The following is a 20,848-nucleotide window of genomic DNA, read 5'->3' as shown; positions in this document are numbered from 1 at the left end:
TTGGGGTGTAACTCTATGCACTTACTTAGCATGTGTGAGATCCTGGGTACAGTCCCTAGCCCCATAAAAATATAAATAAAAATTTAAAAAAATAAAACCACAAGCCAAAAACTCTTTTTAAAAAAAATACCTTTATTTTATTTATTTTTATATGGTGCTGAGGATCGAACCCAGGGCTTCACGCGTGCCAGGTGAGCTTTCTACCGCTAAGCCACAATCCCAGGCCCCCAAAACCTTTTATTTTAATAAGTTAATTATCTCAGATATTTTGTCATGGTGACAGAAAGCTGACTAACAAAGAAAAATAATACTGAGAAGCAGAGCCGTTCTCCACTTTTTAACAGTTTTGCCTATGTGGAGGAGCCTTTGGAACTAGCTGACAGGAATTTGGCAAAATTTGGAGAAGTAGGCTAGAGAACACCTAGAATGCTGCAAGCAGAGCTTAATGGGTGAACTGGATGAGGATGTGGAAGACCAGAATGCTGATCTAGAGAGCAAAGGTTATGCTAATGAGGTTTCAGATGGAAATGAAGATTCTACTAGGAATTGAAAAGGTCACCCCTGTCAGAATGTAGCAGAAAAAAAAAAAAATGGATGCATTTTGTCCATGTCCTGATTCTTTGCAGGAGGTCAAGCTTAAAGGTGTTGGATTAATTTTTTTGGTGGAGAAAATTTCAAAGCAGCAAAGCACTTGGGCTGCATCATGAATAGGGATGGTGGGCTCAAGCTGGAAGGAGCCCAAGTCCCTGAGAACTGGGAGAGGACCTAGGCACTGGTATACTCTTCGTGAAGACAGAACCGACAGGACTTGGGGAAGCCTGGGGTGTGATGGCGTGGGGTGGGGAGAGCAGCACCTGAGCTTTTAATGTTAGCCGTCCAGTGGGTGGTTGTGACGTTTACAGAGATGGTAAAGGCTGCAAGAGATGTTGGGTCTGTGTGGGAAACCAAGAGCCCTGCTTGGACGTGCTCAGGGACAGCATGCCTACAAACACCTAAGTGGAGATGCCAGGCAGGCATGGGGACTTGTTTCCTGAGGTCACAGGAGAGGTCAGCTAGAAGGGCTGGGGCTTAGGACACTTCTGCACTCAGAGAAGGAGTTAGAAGAAGATGGGAACCATGATCTTCTAAGGAGTGGGCCATGGCCTGCCCAAGGGAGACCTTGCAGGGTTCTCAGACCATGTTGAAAACTCACTGAAGCTCTGTAGCTACTAATTTTATGAGAAGGAAGAGACAGTTGAGCTCACTCAGAGTTGGGGATTTTCCAAGAGTACTATGGAATGCAGAAGGTACCAACTAAGTGTATTTGCAAAGGAGTGATTATCATGATAATGCAATCCACGGTGGCTACAAAAACAAAACAAGCTATGGGGGTGGGCAGTAAATAACTGTTGCCATTAAAATCATCCTTTTTATTGTTAACTTCTCTACATTTCCCATTCTTGCCCTGGTTGAAACCTGGTTGTCTCCTACGGGATCCTTCTCAGCTGGAAGCTGCTTTTCCTTTCCCATCGAGGGACCTGAGTGCCGGGGAGGAGAGGAGAGATACAATTTCAAAATTAACAGCTCCTCTGAAGCTCAGATGATCAGACTGTGTAACCCACGACCCTCCTGAGGCACATTCATTCTTCCCTTCTTCTCTACTAACAGCAGGTGTCACTGGGCAGATGCCCAATCAGGATGAAGACGAGACATCCCAAGGCCTTACAGTTTTTGGATGGTATGGCCATGTTGTCAAGTTCTGGGCAACGGGAGTGGGTGACAACCCCCAAGAATTTGTCTGTGAGTCGGCTGATCTAGCCTCTCCCCCTTCTTCCAGCCCACTGTTTGGAATGTCCAGGAGAAAGCTGGAGCCCTCTCTGGGGAACATAACAAAGCGGCCAGAAAACAGCAATTTTGAAATCAAGAGCGGAAAGGAGTCTGAGTTCCTAAGAACCTGGGGGAGGCCCTCGTTCTCCAGATGGTTCTCACAGGCAGTCAGATAAGCACTGGGCTTTATCACCTTCAATAACAACATCACTTCTAAAAATCTTGATTCTGAAGATTCCGCACTCTCAGATTGCCACCCCTTATCATCCACGTCCCTTCCTCTCTGTGCCTCTACTCCAAACATTCTCTCACCTCTTCAAGGCCTCCAGTTACCATACCATATTAAGTATGGCCTGGGTCACCAAAAAGGTTCAATCATGTTAACATGCTGGGATTTAAAGATCTGTGAAAGAAAGGGCACATTTTTTAAGTTTCATATAAAAGAGATGAAAAGAGTTCTGGCACCTGAAGGAGAAATTTTGTTTTGTTAAAAAAAAAAAATGAAAAATAAATAAATAAACAAAAACTTTATTCTGGATACATGGATCGTTTCAAGGAAGAATTTTCAACTCGAGAGGCATGCATACGGTGACGTTTTTCCAGGTCTAAAAATGAATTGCTTTAAGATATCAGGTTGTCCTAGAAAAGATTGTGTCAGCTACAGGGATGTCCTGTTTCTTACAATGGACAATGAACAAGGCCTAACGTTACTCATATTTAATACCTTAAAACTCAAGATGTCCATGCTTTTATGTCTTTCATGTTCTTACTGCTTGTTTTGATGTTTTCGTGCTTTTAAAATCTGGCCTGCAACTTTAGCCTTGATTATTCTGCACTTCAATTTCTGCTAGTCTGCTTTGGGGCCAAGTATTTAGGCTCACACTGATCTGTTTTACGCTTAATAAGAAGTGGCTAATTTGGCTACTCTATCGTCAACTATTCTATTGGCCACATTTGTAGAATTTCTCAAATCCATCAAAAAGACTATAATGCCACTCTTCCAGCAACTGGATGGCTGTCAACTTGGATAGCAGTTTTAGGAAGAAATAGCCCCTGAGATGTTTGACCAGCAAAATCCAAATTCTGATTTTCAGGCTGCCAGTTCCCAAGTGTCAAAAATAATTTCTAATGATTTTTTTTCAAGTCCGTGTTGGTTGGGCGAATGCATCTCCCTATTTCTCCTGGAGCACGATCATGAAGTGACAGACAAGTGGGAAAGTGTTTTTTGTTTGTTTGTTTGTTCGGTTTTTGTTTTATTTTGTTTTGTTTTTTGTGGTGCTGGGAATGGAACCCAGGGGAGCTCTATCATTGAGCTACATTCCCAGCTCTTTTTTAATTTTTTATGTTTTGAGACAGGGTCTCACTAAGTTGCTGTGGCTGACCTTCAACTTACGATGCTGCACCTCAGCCTCCTGTGGGGCTGGGATTACTGGTGTGGAGGCCACAGCTGGCCTGAATAAAAGTAAATCAGGGAATGGGAAGCTGAACCCAGGAGATCTCCCGACCAGATCTAGCTAAATGAATGGAGGTGGCTGGTGCAGGGTGGCCAACTCGAGGATTTGGAACTATGTGTTGACAACTATTTTTCCAAAGCCCCACACACAACATGCGAGTGAGATTCCGGTTTGAATGTTTTGTTTTCAAAGTTAAATATTTTTTTTTTTTTTAAATAAAATGCCATTTTGATGTTGATCCTACTAATGTTTACCCACTATGTGATCTAAAGGGATTGATTTTGTCAAGGCTCAGACAAAATATACTACATCGGCAATCCCTACAGTCTTAAAGAAAATGTATTGGAGCGATCTACTTTTAAAGTTTGGGAAGGAGGTTAACCTACCAGAGTGGACCCAATCGCTAGCTCATTTTCTTGTCCCGTCGGTCAATGTTTAGTGCCAGGGTAAAATCTGAATCAATATATCACCAGCACACTAGAAACTGAAGCCTAATAAACCTAAATATGACTGTCATTCCCAAGAAATGTTGTTGGTTTTTTTTTTTATGAGGATTTAGATTTTAAAAGCACAAACTTGTCAATCATTCAAGCCCTTACCGTCTAGAGGTCGTTAAGGCGATGTCTCTCTTGAAGTTTTTGTTAATGGCAGGCCACATTCTAAAGCCATAGAATAAGCTTTTATGCTAATTAATTTCCAATTGAAAAATCACTTGCAAATTGAAAAAGCAAAAAAAAAAAAAAAATCCACTCTTCACCTAGATTGACAGAAAAGGCAGCAATATAAAGACAAAGTCCCGTAGGCTGACCTATCTGAATCTGTTTTCGTTTTATCATCAACATCTGTATTTTTGCTCCTGGGCTCACCACAATCACTAAATCGAGTTCACGAGTTGAGCATTTTTATCGTATCCCGTTTTCAAAGAGGATTTGAGGGCCATCCCACTAAAAGCTCTGATGCGATCATTCCCTCCTCTAAAGAAACAGAGCTGAGAGGAAATCAGGCACAACTGGGCCAGAAGTAACAGCAGGTGCCTCTCACATCGGAGATGAAAGGAACATAAATATGGCAAAGACAGGTGTGAGCACAGCACCAGGTGTACACAGAGCCTTCCAGGTCTAAAAGAGGAAAAAACAGGCGAGCAGAAGGGAGGAGAGCTGAGACAGAGTTACTATTGGCCGGGTATGAGTGAGACACTTGGGAAGGTTTTTTGTTGTTGTTGTTGTTGTTTAATCTTTGGATTGCTACTGCTCAGAGGCTGAGCATAAACGGCATGTCCCAGTAAGGATAAATTACCGGTGCCTGTTAAGAAAAGCTGCTCTGGCTGCAATGCAGAGCATGGAATGCAGGTGGCAACCAGCAGCAAAAAGGCCTTTCATCAAAGGCCATTAGTGACCCAGGGCAGCCCTGGGAAGGTTGGGGGTTCAAGGGCAGAATGGATTCAGGCTGGACACGGAGACCTGGAATTCAGAGGGGAGATCTGTGCTGCTGAGTTGTCCATGAATAAGAATTACTTGAAGCCACTGGAATAGACCAGCTCAACCACAGGCGGAGTGAGGCTTGAAGACGAGCTTTAAAGGAAGTCAAGCATCCCTCTCGAATTCATCAAACTTCAAGCTTTATGGGAATGTCCCAAATCCAATCAATCATTTTTTTTGACTTGGCAGAAAAATCATAATATGAAAAAATAAAGGACTGTGTGTTTCTATAATCCTGAAAGCAAAATGAGCAGCTGAATCATGAAAAATGTAGATGCATCATGCAGCCAGACCAACTTGCACACCTCACACCCCTCCCATCCTCACAGCCTCCCTTTGTACAGAAAGTACAATAGAGTGAGTAAAGATGCTATTGGGGGGGCTACTTTTGGGTGTAGCTCAGTAGTAGAGTGCTTGCCTAGCATGCACAAGGCCCTGGGTTCGATTCCCATCAATGCAAAAAAAAAAAAAAAACAAAAAAAACCCTCCTTTTCATCTTCAGCACACATTCCATTCAGGAAACTATAGGAAAATATCAGCATCAGAAGGAATACCAGGAACAAGTTCATCCTTGACTTAGAGTATCAGAATCAGATGCTGCTAGGAAAGGAGGAGGAGAAAAGGGAGAGGTTGGGTATCACTCAGAAAGTGAAGGTCTTTCCACGTGGCCTGTGCATGTGGAAAACAGTGCAAAGAAGGCTGGGGCGAGGGAGAAGAGAATGTTTCAAAGTCAACTTCCAAAGTGGTTTTCAAGGTTCTTTTTCATATTTGGCTGGTCTTTTGTCTCAGAGTTTATTTCATTCCACAGCATGTGTTTTAAATACAAATACCTAATAATTATTTTTTTTTTTAATTTTTAAACCGTACCTGTATTATTCTTTAGGGTTTGTGTGACATTCTGGTGTACCCACATGACACGAAGCAACAGACCACAGGTTTCTTTCTTTTCCTTCTTCCCTGAATACCCTGTGCGGCCTCATCCTTCCCTACAGGACCAGAACACAGAGACTATAACAGATGTCTCTTAAGATGATCACGAGGATCAGAAAGACGGAAGAGCAGGAGGCACCTCTCCTATACCAAATCGAGGCCACACCCAGCCTGTGTCTGAGCAACTTCTCATTGGCTCGGTGAAGATCAGAAGTTTGTCTCTGCTTCAGTTTTCTCCTTACTTTAAATTGCCCATTATTTTCTCCATTTTACTTATTCTTCTGGTTTATGGTGACATTTCATGCAATGAAAATGGATGAACGTGGTATAAGCACAGACCACTGTAATAGATGGAGCAGTGATGGTACCTAAAACATGATTGGCACTCAGCTCTTACAAGCATTGGGCCATTTTCCTCCCACATGTGGGCTTTGCTCATTCTTGTCTTCCCTCCTCATTTTGGCTCAGGGCCTGTGACTGACCCTGCATTACCTACAAATGAAAAAAAATGGGGCCACAGCCTGCAGAAGTCCAGGTGAGGGCCTGGCTACCAAAGGGGAAAAAAACAGATTTTTTCATTCCACTTTTACCAGACAACCTGACCTGATAAGAACTTATTATTCCTCATATGTGCCATGCCCTGGGTCTCTACTTCCCACCCCACCTCACCCCCTAGGAACTCCTACTCATCCTCAAGACACTCCTTGGATCTTGCCCAGCTCATCCCCCAGAGCTGACCGTCTCTCCTATTTGCCACATTTCCTACTTTTGCTTCTAATAAAATGTGTGTTGAACCCTGCGCCCACTGGTCTCTCCCTCCGATGCGTGGAGCTTCTTAAGGGCGTATTTGTATCTCCGGTGCTAATCTCACAGTGTCTGCCAGAACTCATTACACACTTGCCGAATTATTTATGTTAACAGGAGTGAATCCCCTAGTCTTACAGGCATCTTCACGGACAGCATCTCCATGTCACGACCTCAAGCATCAAGCTGTAAATTTACAAGGTGGGCAGGGACCTACTGAACTGCCCATCTTCTCCTTGGAGCTACCAAAGGACATTCTCAAGAAAGGAAGTAGAAGGATATTGGGAATTTGAGGGGTTTTCCTTCTTCCTACGGCCAACCTGCCATCTAGAAGACTGTGGTTTTATCTTTAGCCACTGAAAGCACCTAATTGGTCCACAAATACCTCTCCTGAGAGGAAACACCTATGATCATGGGGAAACAAGCAACAGGCCATGGATGATTCAAAGCATATCAGTGAACCTGTAAGCCAGGCAGAGGCTACTACAGGTCCGAGTGGCACTGAGACCCTCGGGGAAAATCAGGTCACATGACAACGAGCATAGCCCAGACTCCCAGCCTGTGCAGTACTGGGACAAAGAGAGGCTTCCCCAACACCCCTGATCGTGACCTTGAGGGTTGTACACAAGTACAGAGCCTGTTACCGCTCTGCTGTGAAAACTTCTGAGCGGTACTGATACCCGTCCTGTATTTCCCATAAAAATTATTTACAGCTTTGTACAGGAAAAAAAAAATGTCACTTCAGGAGAAAATTGGGTAATCAAAGTCCTCCTGTGATGAGGGAGAACGTGGACAGGGTATTTTGGGAACAGTTTCATGGTGATTAACTAACTTGCTTCATTTCAATGTAGTTGTCACTCTGAATTACCACTTAATGGGTGAAGTGTGCAGGCTATAGCCATCAGTAGTTCAGGCATAAGGAAGCGAGACATTTTAAAAAATTAGCCCCTAAAGCAATTAATTGCAGTGAATTTTTCAAATAGTTTTAATACTCTCGTCTTTTGACCCCAGGGTATGGCTTTGGGAAAAATATATTAATCTCAAGATAATAGTCAGTCAATTTCAGCTCTTCAATATCCACAATGATATTAAAGATTCCAACCTTACACTTTTTGGTTGCAAACATTAATTAAGCATGGTAATTGTGTGTCTCCATGATATTTGGTGCTTTCTGTATGAGTCAGAGCTCAGGGAATAATTTGAATACAGCAGACAGCAATTTGCTACATAAATTCACCCCAATGGCTATTAGCTCATTTTAGAATAGTCAAGACTCCTAGATTAAAGGTTTCTTTTTTTTTTTTTTTGCATTGAATACCTAGTTAATCACATCTACCTCACCTCTTATTCACCTTTCCCAAAACTCTCCATAAAGAAGTTCTGTAAGGCCTGACCCATGTGCAATAAAATGCAAGGCAGAAGTTCTAAAATGTGTATTTTAAAGACAATATCCTAACTAGGGAGTTCTGGAGACTGTCTTAATATTTATTTTTGGAGTTTTTTGAGAAAGATAAAGAGGACTTTTTTTTTTTTGGTTTTTTAAAGAATTTCAGTAAGACTCAAATATTATGTTACCCATATACCAAGATTGTCTCAACATTCCCACTTTGGAGATTGGTGAATCAACTGAAAAACCAGAGAGGCAATCAAAATTGAATGAATGCTAAGAAGTTAAGTGGGAGTTTGATTTGAAACTGCATTTCACCAAGATGCAGATGAACTCAACTCCGTGCAGAGGCCAGCAGCTCCTGAAGGACACTGGCCAAGCGGTGGCTGATGCACCATCCTGCCATACTGCTGGCCCTGGCTGATCCTTGGGCACTACTGTCATTCTGCACTCTGCTGCTGTTTCTATTGACTTGTGGTTTTGGCAGCAGCAGCAGGAAAACTGGATGCCACTGATACCAGCCACTGTAAGACCACCTAATCAGGACTCCAGCATCCAGGGCAGGTGTTGACAGTAAGAACTCAAAGGTAACTCACATGAGCAGACTGGGCACAAGGCATGGACCCTGCACTTGTACCTCCAAATAAAACAGAAGAACTTCAGGCAAAACCAAGCAATTCTGCATTAAAAATGGGAAGCTAGATCCCTACTAGGTCTCCCTAAGAGGAAAAATGGGTGACAACATTGCCACTGGGCAAATCCCCGCTGGGCTCTGGCTGCACAGTGACCTGCTAAGAAGCAGAGGACTTAGCTAGTGCCCCTTTGTTGTTTTCGGTTTTATCAGGAAAGGTGTATGTTTAGGCTTAGCAGTTAATAAAGCTGAACTGAATCATTTCTACTTCCTTTGTCCCTGAGTTTGTGTGTGCAGAACCACTTGCCCGGCTCCTCCCAAGTCGGATACAAATATCCTGAGTCCCAACCCCTTAGAGCAGCCAAGTGCATGACCCCATTCATGGAGGACAGCCCCCTGTCTCCCTTCCTGCTTGTTTTGTGTCACAGTAGAAGTGTCACAGGAACCAGTGGCTAGGCCCCTACTTTCACCAGCTAGGGAACACTAGGCAAGTCACCCAGCAATTATGAGCCAGTGTCCTTTCCAAAATCTGCAAGCCACAACATCAACATTAGTGGTGTCTTTCCCTCTCCCCCAGGATTCTCTGGCAAAGGCACTCTCAAGAGCATGGCTGGCAGCCAGAAGGTGAGTATTTATTTATTTTTTTAACCCAGCTTTCAGCCCAACATGCAAGCACCATAAACAATCCTGCCACGGTCATGGTGCTAGCCTACATTCTTGCCAATCTGCCCCTGGCACATACTTCCATCAGGCACTCCCTGTCACTTTATTGTCAACAAACACACGGCCCAGTCAGAGGGAGTTCTTTGCCCTGTTGTCTTTGTGTTTCTGGGACTCTGCAAAGTGTTGGCAGCAGCAGGATTGCCTGGACCCAGTCCCTGTCCAATGACAACAGCAAAGTCTGTAGCTCTTTCACACACTGGCATGCCATCTAAGATACCATTTAAAATTAAAAGCCTCTATTAAAAAAATAAATAAATAAAAATAAGCTGGGGGTGGTGGCGCCTGCCTGTGATTCCAGCGACTCAGGAGACTGAGGTAGAAGGATTGCAAATTCAGAAGCCTGCCTCAGCAATTTAGCAAGGCCCTAAGCAACTTAGCAAGACCCTGTCTCAAACTCAGACATTAAAAGGCCTGGGGATGTGGTTTAGTGGTTAGGAGCCCCTGTGTTCAGTCCTAATACCTAAATAAATAAATAGTGTAATAGAAAGAAGATGGACTCATTGAGTCCCAGAACAGTAGCTTATTAGGGACAGGATTTAAGGCAAATTCTTTAAATGTTCTCTATCTCAGGTGTTAATTTATAGGAAAATACACAGCTACATCCCACATAGAAAGGTGAGACCCATCTGAGCCCTTCATTCTTTGGCTCTCAGAGCCACTTTAAAGATCTTCAACACTTGCTGGGGAAGTCATTACATCCCATTTCTCCTCCATCTACCGACTCTATCTTGGGAGAAGGGGTTCTCTGGGCTCCCTCTGGCTGATTCTCCTTTTCCCCGTCTTCAGTCTTCCAGCATGTACTGTTTACTGTGAGCTTTCAATGCAGCCCGGGACAAGCGTTGCTGTCCTGAAGTGTAGCATCTCACAGCTCTCCCTCCTTCGGTGGAGACTTTTCTAGCATGAGGTGAGCAGCAGTTGCTCCAAGAACATTTGCTAACAGTGATATCCTTCTGTGACACCTAAACGGGATCCTAAATTTGGATGTCATTAACATTAATTTCATTCAAATCCCATTAAAATTTGTTGAGGGCCTGCTCTGCTGAAGTCGAGTGCTGCTATGTTAAATAATTCAGAGTATTAAGCAAGTACAGTGGGACTTGCTTACTTATTACCCAGGTCACACTTTCACCCCAGTACCATGAGCAGTCTGAGCAAGACCACTGTCCGGTAGTGGTCAGCTGGTCTTCACTTCAGAAAGGCCATCTGCACAAGGGCCTCTGTAATCATCACCTCCATCAACAATGGGCACTTCACAAATTCACCACAAAAACAATGGTCTGTTGACTAGCCGTGTTATGAAAAGTGGGTGATTGCTGATGAAAATAAAGGCATTCAAGACACATGGATAAGCTCAGTGTATTTTGGAGACCCCCACCCTTGCATGGCCAGAGACAATCCAAGGTGGTCTATACCATTCTGGGGTAAAAACCCCTCCCAGGTCCATCATGAACTCTGAAAGCTTCTCTCTTCCTGACATGGGCAGTGGTGTGCGGAGGAGGAGGAGGGAGGGTGGTGTCAGTATCCCACCTTATGAAACATTGGAATTCTCCTCTAGGGACCTGTCATGGAAACCATGTTCAGAACACCTAGGAGACCAAAGAGCTGGGGTTCTCGAGGCTATAATACAGTTTACTGTGTGCTTGTGGATGGTAAGGATTTAGTGAATCAATGTTTATAAGTGTAGCGGAATTTAGTCTGGTAAGGGAGTTCTCGGAAAGAAGACCTATAACTAACCCTCACCGTTTCACAATCTCAGGAGGTACTAAATGGAGCCAGGGCCTCCTGGAGAAATGACTAAGGCCATGGTTGGGGAAGGCAGGAGCAAGATGAACCTGGGGTAGCTTGTCATGCCAAAACTCTCTGACGTGCTGAGGGAAAAAAAAAATGATCCAGAGGACACTGGAAGGCATCACTTCCTGAGGACAAAGCAGGCATATTTTCCTGATTTGTCCCACTCAGTATTAACTAAAAACATGGGGCTTTCTATATAAAGCCAACACGGGACAATTCTGAAAGGTAGAGAGCAGACCAGCTGGGGACCTAGGACCCTAGGAATGACCCAGGGGTGAGTTCCCTGGTTCCTTATGGCCTCACATATTCAAGACCAGGTGCTGGAGAAATTCCAAAAGGAACAGACAAAAGGATTCTGAAGGTAGCAACTGCTTACTCTAATCACCACACAAAAACCACGTTTTCAATCCCATCTACACAAGCCAGGGCCGAGTGGGGAACACGGGCTTCCATCCTGGCCACCTGACAAGGGACCCAAGCTCACCGAGGAGGTGCCAGGGAAGGCCACACTTTCATTCCTGCCAAGCAGCCACCCTTGCAGCACCAGCGTCAGTGTGGACCACTAAGACGTGTTCCACCACCACCTGGTGGTAACCAGGAGCCCTGCTCTTTCCCCACCAGAACAGTGTCACAGAAAGCCGACAAAAGCAGAAAGTTGACATGAGACCCAGAATCTCATAATACCCCAAATCTATAGTTTTCAAATGAAAATAATGTCATACCCCAATAATCAGAAAAATCTCAAACTCTATCAATGGAATAAAAAAAAATCACTGAGATGACAGAGATGCTGGAATTAGTTAACAATTGTGTGAAAGCCCTATCATAAAAATGCTCCAATGATGGGCTGGGGCTGTAGCTCCGTGGTAGAGCGCCTGCCTTGCACATGTGAGGCACTGGGTTCAATCCTCAGCACCACAGAAAAGTAAATAAATAAAGACATTGTGTCCAACTACAACTAAAAACAATATTTTCTTAAAAAAAAATGCTCCAATGAGCATTTACAAAATGTTTGAAATGAGTTACAAAATGAAAAGACAGCCAAAGGTAGAAAAGGTCTTGGTAAAGAAAGGGAAAATTATAATAAAAGAACAAGATGAAGTTTCTAGAACGGAAAAACACAATGAAGAGGAAGATTCCAAAGAAATCCACACCCAGGAACACCATAGTCTAAATCCTAAAAACTAAAGACCAAAAAAACAAAACAAAACAAAACAAAACAAAACTAAAACATCTGGAAAGCAGCAAGAGAGAAATGACATCCCTCTACTGGGGTGGTATGGGGGGAAATTCAAATAGCAGGCAGCTTATTCATCAGAAACCAAGGAGGCCAGAAGGAAGCAACATAGGAATCAGGAATTTTAAAACCTCTGAGAACGAGAAGTGAAGGAGAAGTCTAGACATCCTGACTTCTGTGCCCACAGAACTACCTTAAAATAAAACAACAATTATTCGGTTTCTAAAAAGACAGAAAACATTTCACAAGGGATCTTGGAATATCAGTGAGGATGAAGGAACACTGTCAGCAAAAATGTGGGTAAGCACAATGGACTTTCCTTCTCTTCTAAATTCTATTTGATATGTTAAATTCTAATCCTGTACAGTGTGGCTCTAAAAGTACATAAGAAATGTAGTTAAGACAATTATGAACTGTAGGAGTAAAGGGACCTTAGGTGATTCGGAGTCTCTATTTGTTCTTTCACCTGTTAATTTGACTGCATCAGTAGACTGTGATAAATATGTATATGTAAAGTCATGCCGAAAGAATCACTAAAAAAGGTTCTAAAATAGTTACAGTAAAACAATAATAAATAAATCAAAAATCAATCTACCCTAGTCCAAGCCTTGTTAAGTAACTAAATAATATTACTAAATCTGGATGTATCTGCAGAGAATTATACTGAGTAAAAAATAAATAAATAAATAAAAAAGCCAATCCAGAAAGGATCCAAGAATGTAATCCCATTTTCCAAACCATTCTTCAAATGACAAAAGTATGGTTTAAGAGAACAGATTGGGAGTTAGGAAAAGGGTGAGGGATGGGAGGGAAGTGGGTATGACTCCACAAGGCCAACTAGAGGGGTCCCTGTGGTGATGGAAATGTTGGTGCTTTAGCTGTATCGATGTCAGCATCTGAGCTACGATATTATTGGAAAGATGTTACCGCTGGGGAAGCTGGGGAAATGTACACAGAGTTTCTCTTTATTATTTCCTGCAACTGCATGTAAATCTATAATTATTTCAAAATAAAAAATTTAATTAAAAATTGTAAAAAGGACACAAAAGCCAGCTTGAAGGAGTTCCCACTGGTAAACTGGGGATAATCTGAGCAGCAAAATAATTAAGGGTTATAATAAATTATAAATCATTAAAAAGAACAGGCATCTCTGAGTACACACTCGTGACAGATAGATGTATAGGCCAACAGACACACACTAGGGAGAAAGAAAGGGCTCTTGCTTGCAGCAGGAAGCAGGATGCCGACTAGTAGTGGGTGGGAAGGGCTGGGTTGAGAAATATCACTTTGCCACCATCGTTGTCTAGGTTGGTTCACACAAGATTCATCAATAGACACTAAGATCTGATAAAGAACAGCAAATTTACACAATCTAAAAGTGGTACTTATTCCTTGAAATGAAACAATATATAACTATATAAGGGAGAACTCAGCTGACACCCAGCATGGATAATCCAAATTAACATCACCAAAAAGGGGCAGATGGATATTGTGTGTCTCCAGATGTGACACCTGAGAAGGACACAATGTTACTTATGGACTATTCTGACCAGGGATGCATAACCAACCAGAATGAGCCATCATCAGATAGACCCTCCCCCCCCCCATAAAAATTGCTATTTTTAAACAGGAAAGGGGTAAGGATTCTTTAAAATACCAAAATCATAAACTGGGCACAAAGAGGCTTGCTTGTAATCCTAGCCACTCAGTTGAGGCAGGAGGATCACAAGTTTGAGACCAGCTTGGACAACTTAAAGAGAACATATCTCAAAATAAAAAATAAAAAGGGCAGGGGATATAGCTCACTGACAGAGCACTTGTCTAGCATGCTGGATTTAATCCCTAGGACTAGGGGTATGTGAGAGTGTGTATGTGTGTGTATACACACACACGAACACACAAACACACATACACACACACATATATACATATATACATTGAAGAGCTAAAACAACTAAATGTAATACATGATCCTGAACCAGATTCAATACATTTAGGAAACAAAAAAATCAATGAAAGACAATACTGGGTCAAGCGACAAAAATTGGATGTTGGTGGTAAATCAAAATTGACGACTGTTTAAGGAAAACTTAAACTTAATTAATTGGTAAACTGTACTGTGGCATTCTTGCATTTCCTTATTTTTAGGAAACACACCCTGAAGTATTGGAGTGTAAAAAAAGACTGATATATGCAATTTTAAAATGGCTTAGAGAAAAACAATGCTATCAAAGCAAAATATTCACAGAGAAATGAAAGGATATAAGGGTAGTCACAGTATTCCTGAAATTCCTATCAGTTGAAAATTAAAGATTGAAAAAAAATTATTTGGCTACTGTTAGCTATCAAAAACAAACCTAAGAAATGTGAATACAATTTGGATGGGATAAGTTTCTTGAAAGTACAGTAATGAAGAGCACAGGCTTCTGAGTTACGATGAATTCGGGTTCAAATACCAGCGTTGCCCTTATTAGCTAACCCTGACCTCCCAGAGTCTCAAACCTCTTCATCTGTAAAATGGAGAAAATAATGCCTCCTGCATAATTATTGTGAGAATTAAGTAGGGTAAGGGCTGTAAACAACACAATGCCTAGCAGACAGCACCGTTCTGCAATGCTATTGGTTATTTTAATAGATTAGTGGTGGTCATGGTTATTGCTGTTGTGAGTAGCCCAGGGGATTCCAAGATGACCAAAACATGATTTCTGACTTCAAAGACCTTTTAAAAAATAAAGAGTTGAACCAAAAATAAGAGTCGGTGACATATTAGTCTCAAAATGTTACTAGAGCAGAAACAGGAGAGTACTCCTGGGAAGTGGGGCTAGGAAGACTTCCAGAGAAGGTGACAATGAAAGTGGGCCCTTAGGTGGCAGATTGGGACCTCTGGGTAGAGGCGAGGGTGAGTGGTCATGGCATTCATGCCCCAGGTAACAGGTTCAGGCTAAGGGCCCAGGGCATGCGGGGTGCACAGTAAAAATTCCCGGGAAAGGGATGGGCAGGGCTGAGGCACAGAGTGGAGGTGGAGAAGTCCACCCTGACCCACCTGTGAGGTGGGCCGGGCCTCAGGGTCTTTCTGTGCTGTGTGCAGTGGGAGAATCGCTGGAGGTTTCTGACTGAGCAGTGACATGGCCAGGTTCTTGCTGGAAATGCTGCTTTACTATAGCTGGAGAAGTTAATCTATCCCTTCTCCTGGGGGACTCCTAAGAACAGGCCAAGCAGACACCACCCTCGGGGCTGTCTCTTTTTACTCAGCCCCATCACCTAACAGATGGTAATCAAAAATTCCAACAATAGGAAAGTGTGGCTGGGGTCATGGTGGGGCGGTCAGGCACAGGAGGGCGGTTTCCAGGCCTGGACGGGTGATGACAGCAAGGCACGTGTCAGACTCTGTGCCTAAGAGCAGGCAGCCACAGGCATCTGGATGGCTTATGTGGGGCAGGCAAAGAAGACAGGAGCATTTCAACAGTTTTAAACCGGTGCTCGTGCTTCCAGCCCCTTCCATCCCAGGGCTTCTCCTCTCCAGACTGTCTGCCCTCAGCTTATCTCTGGTTGGCTCAGGGCCGGAGCCTTCCCCTTGGCTAGCAAAGCTTCCTTCACGGCAGGGCTTCCTGCCTGCCCTGGGAGCACCATCTCTACTGTAGACGGCACGTTCAGGGTGCCCCCTTGAACCTACCCACGGGACTGACTTAAAAATGAAAGAAAGCAGGATGCTGCAGATGGGCCAGTGCCTTTCTCTTTCTTTACTTTACCAACATTTGCATAGGTGGAAAAGAGATGAAAGTTTTAATTCCCTTTCGAATTGGACGCCATCATTGAAATGAGCTCTTTTGGAGCTTCTATCTTATTCCGTCTAATTTTGGTGAGATGCACACTTCTCCCAAGGGCAGGGAGAAGGGAAAAGAATGTGTTTTTATAGTATATTCTCCTTTGAAACATAAAAACCTTACGTCTTTAATTTATGAGAAAGTTACTTGAAGAGGTGGCTCAGATTGAAACCAACGAGACAAAAAAGAGTGGCTCCCTCCCAGGAGGAAGGGCAGTCCCTCAGTGACCGGCGTGGCCTGAGGTTACCTCAGAGGCGATGGAGGTGAAGCTGCTGCTAAAGTGCACGTGCTTGTGGATCTCGCTGCCGTTGGCGGTCAGAAGCCATTGCCCGAAGGCCTCGTCTTTGCCCGCTGAGTGGTTGCCGTGGCTCTGGTTGGGCAGGAGTCCCGCCAGGTCCCAGTGGTACGACGGTGTGGCCCCGATCAGTGCAATGAGGATGGCCTCCGTGGCCACGTACAGCTGAAAGAGCAAACACACAAAAGCAGACGCTGTTGATGGGCCATGTAGGTGGAAAACTCAGGATGCCTGCAAACCCTGAGGGGTCTGTTTCTTGCTTTTGTGGTCTTAGGAGCCACATCAGAAATGGGCCACATCAGAAACCAAGGAGAATCGTGTGAAAAGGAAGCTTCGTCCTCTGCAAGGAAGAAGGCCAACAGCAGCCCACTTACAGAGCACTTTATGCTTCTTCAGGGTGTTTTCCTATCTATTCTGAGACAGAGCTGATGCTAAGGACTCTGTTGATATGGTCCGACTTTATGGGCTCTGACTTAAAAGCCCAACATCCCTGCTACTTCCTCTCCAACACTGTATCTGCTGCTCAGATAACCAGGCACCGGGCCGTGGACTCATGATCTAAAGAAGACCCAGTGGCACAGTTGCATGTCTCAGAAAACAGCATATATAGTATTGCTTTATTAAAGCAAAGCATAATGTGTACTTCCATAGATACTAATGGAAGATACGACATACAACTCAGGATTTAAAGAATTTCAAAATCCCAGGTGTAGATATTCATTTCACAACCTTCACCTGCATTTAATATTGGCTTAATCTAATCATAATTGTTCTCTACCAAAGAAAAGATATTTTATCCATTCATCCCAGAAATATTTACTGAGCATACAAGTCATTTGTCATTGATTGTGCTAGGCTCTGTACTTACAACGGGGTTTACGAGCTGTCCTATAGAGCCTTTGTATGCTATAGATTTCCATTTGTCTTGGCTTTCATTATTGGACAATTATTTTAAGCTTAACATTTATTAAGAAAACATAATCAGTCTGCTTCACAGTGTGATGATCTTATTTAAGAAACAATCCCCATTAACTTTGAACTTGATGTCTTCAAATATCTTTAAATAAAGCAAGTGTCTAAAAACCATGAAGAAATGTGATTTCTCTCTGGCATGTGGTACTGTGCCCAGTAGATGGATGAGCTGACTGAGGCACACACAGGAGAGACTTCCCAACCATCTCCTCCCCAGTCTGCAGAGAATTCCAGCCTGGGGCCCCTTGTACACCATTCTGTAGGGGCATATTCAGCTAAATGAATGGTGTGGCCCCAATCAGCTCAATGAATCAGAAGGAGAGCAGTCTATCGCCACTAGATGACAGGATTGCTGTCAAAGGAAGAGAAAAGGAGTCATGACATTGCAGGCGTTATAACAGAAAGCTAATGCAAAAATCCAGGATGGATTTTTTTTTAATATTCTTTTGGTAAAGCTGAAAAGATGCAAGGAAGCCCCAATCTATTTTGAGTGGGTAGACTGTGGGGACCTCTGGAGATGCACAAAGCAGCCCCAAGTCAGTTGGTGCATGTGGTGATTTATTATAAGATGCAAAGAAAAACATGTCCCTAGGTTTACATGCATCCTAGTCCCAATTTGTGTACTATTAAGGACATTTTAGAATAGGAGGCAATCAGTTTATAAAAATAAAGACCCTCATCATTGCAAAAACACATTGATTACACATTTTGCAATCGCTAAAATTACAAAGCCACTTTCGTCCACCTAGTAACTGCCCCCCCACCCCAATTACAATCTGCTGAAATTTAATTGATGGGTAGAAAGAAATGAAAAACACAGGGCAAGGAACACAGAGAAGATGACTCAAAACATATGTGCCCGTGAACGTGCAGCCTTCAATCAGGCAAAGCAAACCAGCCACGTGTCCTCTCTGAGTGTGCCCTTTTCTGTTTTTGTCATACCATTCACTTCACCTGGAAGGCACTTGAATGGTTGAACTTTCCCCCTCCACCAAGATGCAGCTTCGGATAACACCTTCCCTTGCCTCTTGCCTTCCTCTCCAGATGTCCTCTCCTGCTCACCTACAAAGTTCCATCTAGACTTTTCTAGAGCACATATCACTTTCTTCACTGCACATTCATGTGCCGATTCACCTTTTGGGCTTCCAAAACAAATAACCCAGGACCTACGCATTTAACAAGGGAATGGAAAAATGGCTCCGAGAGAATGCTAGTGATAATGACACACACTTTTCTAATGCTAACTGCGTGCCACCACTAGGGTCAATTCCTGTTGAGGATCTGTTAGCACTTCACATTTTTATCTGGATTGTCCCAGGATAAGGAATGTTCTAGGTAGAAGGGAAAATGCTCCAAACACGGTCCTGTAGTTGGAGACATGTTTCATTACGAAGGCCCCATTCTTAGTAAACATCACAATCTGGAGAAAATAGTTCAAAAACCAAGAATTGGTGCTAGCATACAACTTTAGTCATAACGTAGAAAAGGTGGACGCCATGGCATCCCTATAATCCCAGTGACTCGGGAGGATGAGGCAGGACCTCATCCTCAAGTTTGAGGCCAGTCTCAGCAACTTAGTAAGGACCTAAGAAACTTAGTGAGACCTTATCTCAAAATAAAAAAAAAAAGGGATGCAAACATGGCTCAGTAGTAGAGTGTCTCTGAGTTCAATCTCCAAAACAAAAAAACAAACAAAAAAAAAATTATAATAAAAGGAACAGTGAAACCTAATTAATCAGCATTATCTGTATTAACCAGCTTTACCCAGTTTCATTCCTAGCAATCTACAGGCAGATTAAGCACTTCCCACCTATCTCATCCTCTCTGCCCTCCTCCTACCACTCTCAGTGTCCCTCTGGCCCACCCAATGCACAAGTGTGTGTATTTGGGGGCACTCACATAGACACATACGTGTCCACACGCACATCCAAGGTCCTCAGCAGAACACACGGGGCCACAGTTTCCTGTCACCAAAAAGGTCAGAAACCTGCAACCTTTCTAGACAGTGCCCGCCTCAGTGACAGCTCGAAATCCATGTCCTGCTCAGTCTTGCTGGTCATAATGGAGACTGAGTAGGCACGCAGGAAAGGGACTGCATGATAATGCTACCCAAGGGGCACTGTGAGATTAGGGTAGAGAGGAGAGTCTTAACCTCCAATCACAGCCTAATGTCAAGTCCTTAATACCAGAGCCTCTATATCCATGGGTCATATGGTCACAGGAAGTCAAAGATGGCTTGGCACTAAACTAGCCCTGGGGATGCACCACCCTCACACAGGGTTCTTTTCCTTAATTTTGCTATGACAATTTCACACAACTCACACATCCTGCTCCTTTTCCCCAGAGAACAACCACCACCACCACCACCACAATTCTCTCATTCTTTTCTCTACTATCATTCTACCACGACCACGTACACATTCACCCACATATTTCTGTCTAATGAAATCGCAACCCACAGCAGATGGGCCTTAAAGCCACCATAAGAAACCACCATCCATTCTCCTTCCGAGTAGGACTAACAACATCTCGAATAAATCATTATCTTCTCGGCTCTCTACCTCCAGGGAAGGAAGAACAAGTGCCACAGATGGCTGGATTTTTTTTCCCCCTCCCTATCAATGTAATTATAATTAGAAAAATGACTAAAATGCACCAGGGGATTGGAATTTTAAAAGTTTCAAAAAAGTGAAGGTTTGAAAAGTAATTTTATATTATCACCATTATGAGCTTTTGTCATGCTTCCCAAGGAAGGGAGGAAGCATCTCCTGTAAATTATCTCATCACAACAGCTTCAATGTAAAGTCATGGTCAGGTGTGATGTCTGTTTTGCAGGCAGGAAAAATGAGACACAGAGCAATTAAGGGATCCTTCACGATCTCCTTTAACACCGATAGCTGAACCAGGGTGAGAATGGGAGCTAACTGACCTTGAGGCCAGAGCGTTTTTTTTTTTTCAGGGGAAATGAAGGAGACAAAAATCAAAGATGATTTTATTGTAGTCATTACTATTAGTCTTTTCTGCTATTCTCAGTTATCCACCTGACCCAATCCTAAAAGCATGACGTAATCAAGACCCTACTAATCTCGAAGGCAGGACCACGTGCCCGGTGCCCAGCACAAAGGGGACATTGATAAATTCTGCTTGGCTGACTTACTGTTAGTACCTATTTTTTGTGTTTAAAATTTGGAACGTACTTTCACACTCCCAATAACTGGTGTTTCTGAGTACTCTCTCGTCCCCATTCTAATCCATCCACAACACACCACTGAATCAACTTCCCTGAAACACCCCATGAAACTATTCTGGTCAAAGCATATTAACAGACAAATGATAAGTTTCCTATGGCTCAACTGCCAATTAATCCACATTCTAGCTGTCTGCACAGACCTCCTCAATCCCCCAAACATGACTTAACTCCCTGTGAGAGGTGAAAAGCATGTGAATCTGCATACCTGAGTCTAAACCTCAGCTCCAGCCAGCCTTGAGCAAATTCAAACCTCTCTAACTTCAGGT

At 43.2% G+C, this 20,848-nt stretch overlaps 1 protein-coding gene across 1 annotated transcript in view; it reads right to left on the bottom strand.

The window, feature by feature from the left end:
* Positions 1 to 20,848, bottom strand: part of Slc22a15 (solute carrier family 22 member 15) — a 68,368-nt gene that overhangs the window by 37,989 nt on the left and 9,531 nt on the right. The window contains exon 2 of the mRNA XM_026394172.2: positions 16,313 to 16,525. Within this exon, the coding sequence (XP_026249957.1) occupies positions 16,313 to 16,525 (213 nt within the window). The remainder of the gene's footprint in view (positions 1 to 16,312; positions 16,526 to 20,848) is intronic.

The sequence above is a fragment of the Urocitellus parryii genome, chromosome 11 (genome assembly GCF_045843805.1).
Source record: "Urocitellus parryii isolate mUroPar1 chromosome 11, mUroPar1.hap1, whole genome shotgun sequence".
In the NCBI taxonomy this organism is placed as follows: Eukaryota; Metazoa; Chordata; class Mammalia; order Rodentia; family Sciuridae; genus Urocitellus; species Urocitellus parryii.
The sequence above is the reverse complement of the archived record's forward strand: the minus strand, read 5'-3'. Positions and strand labels throughout refer to the sequence as shown.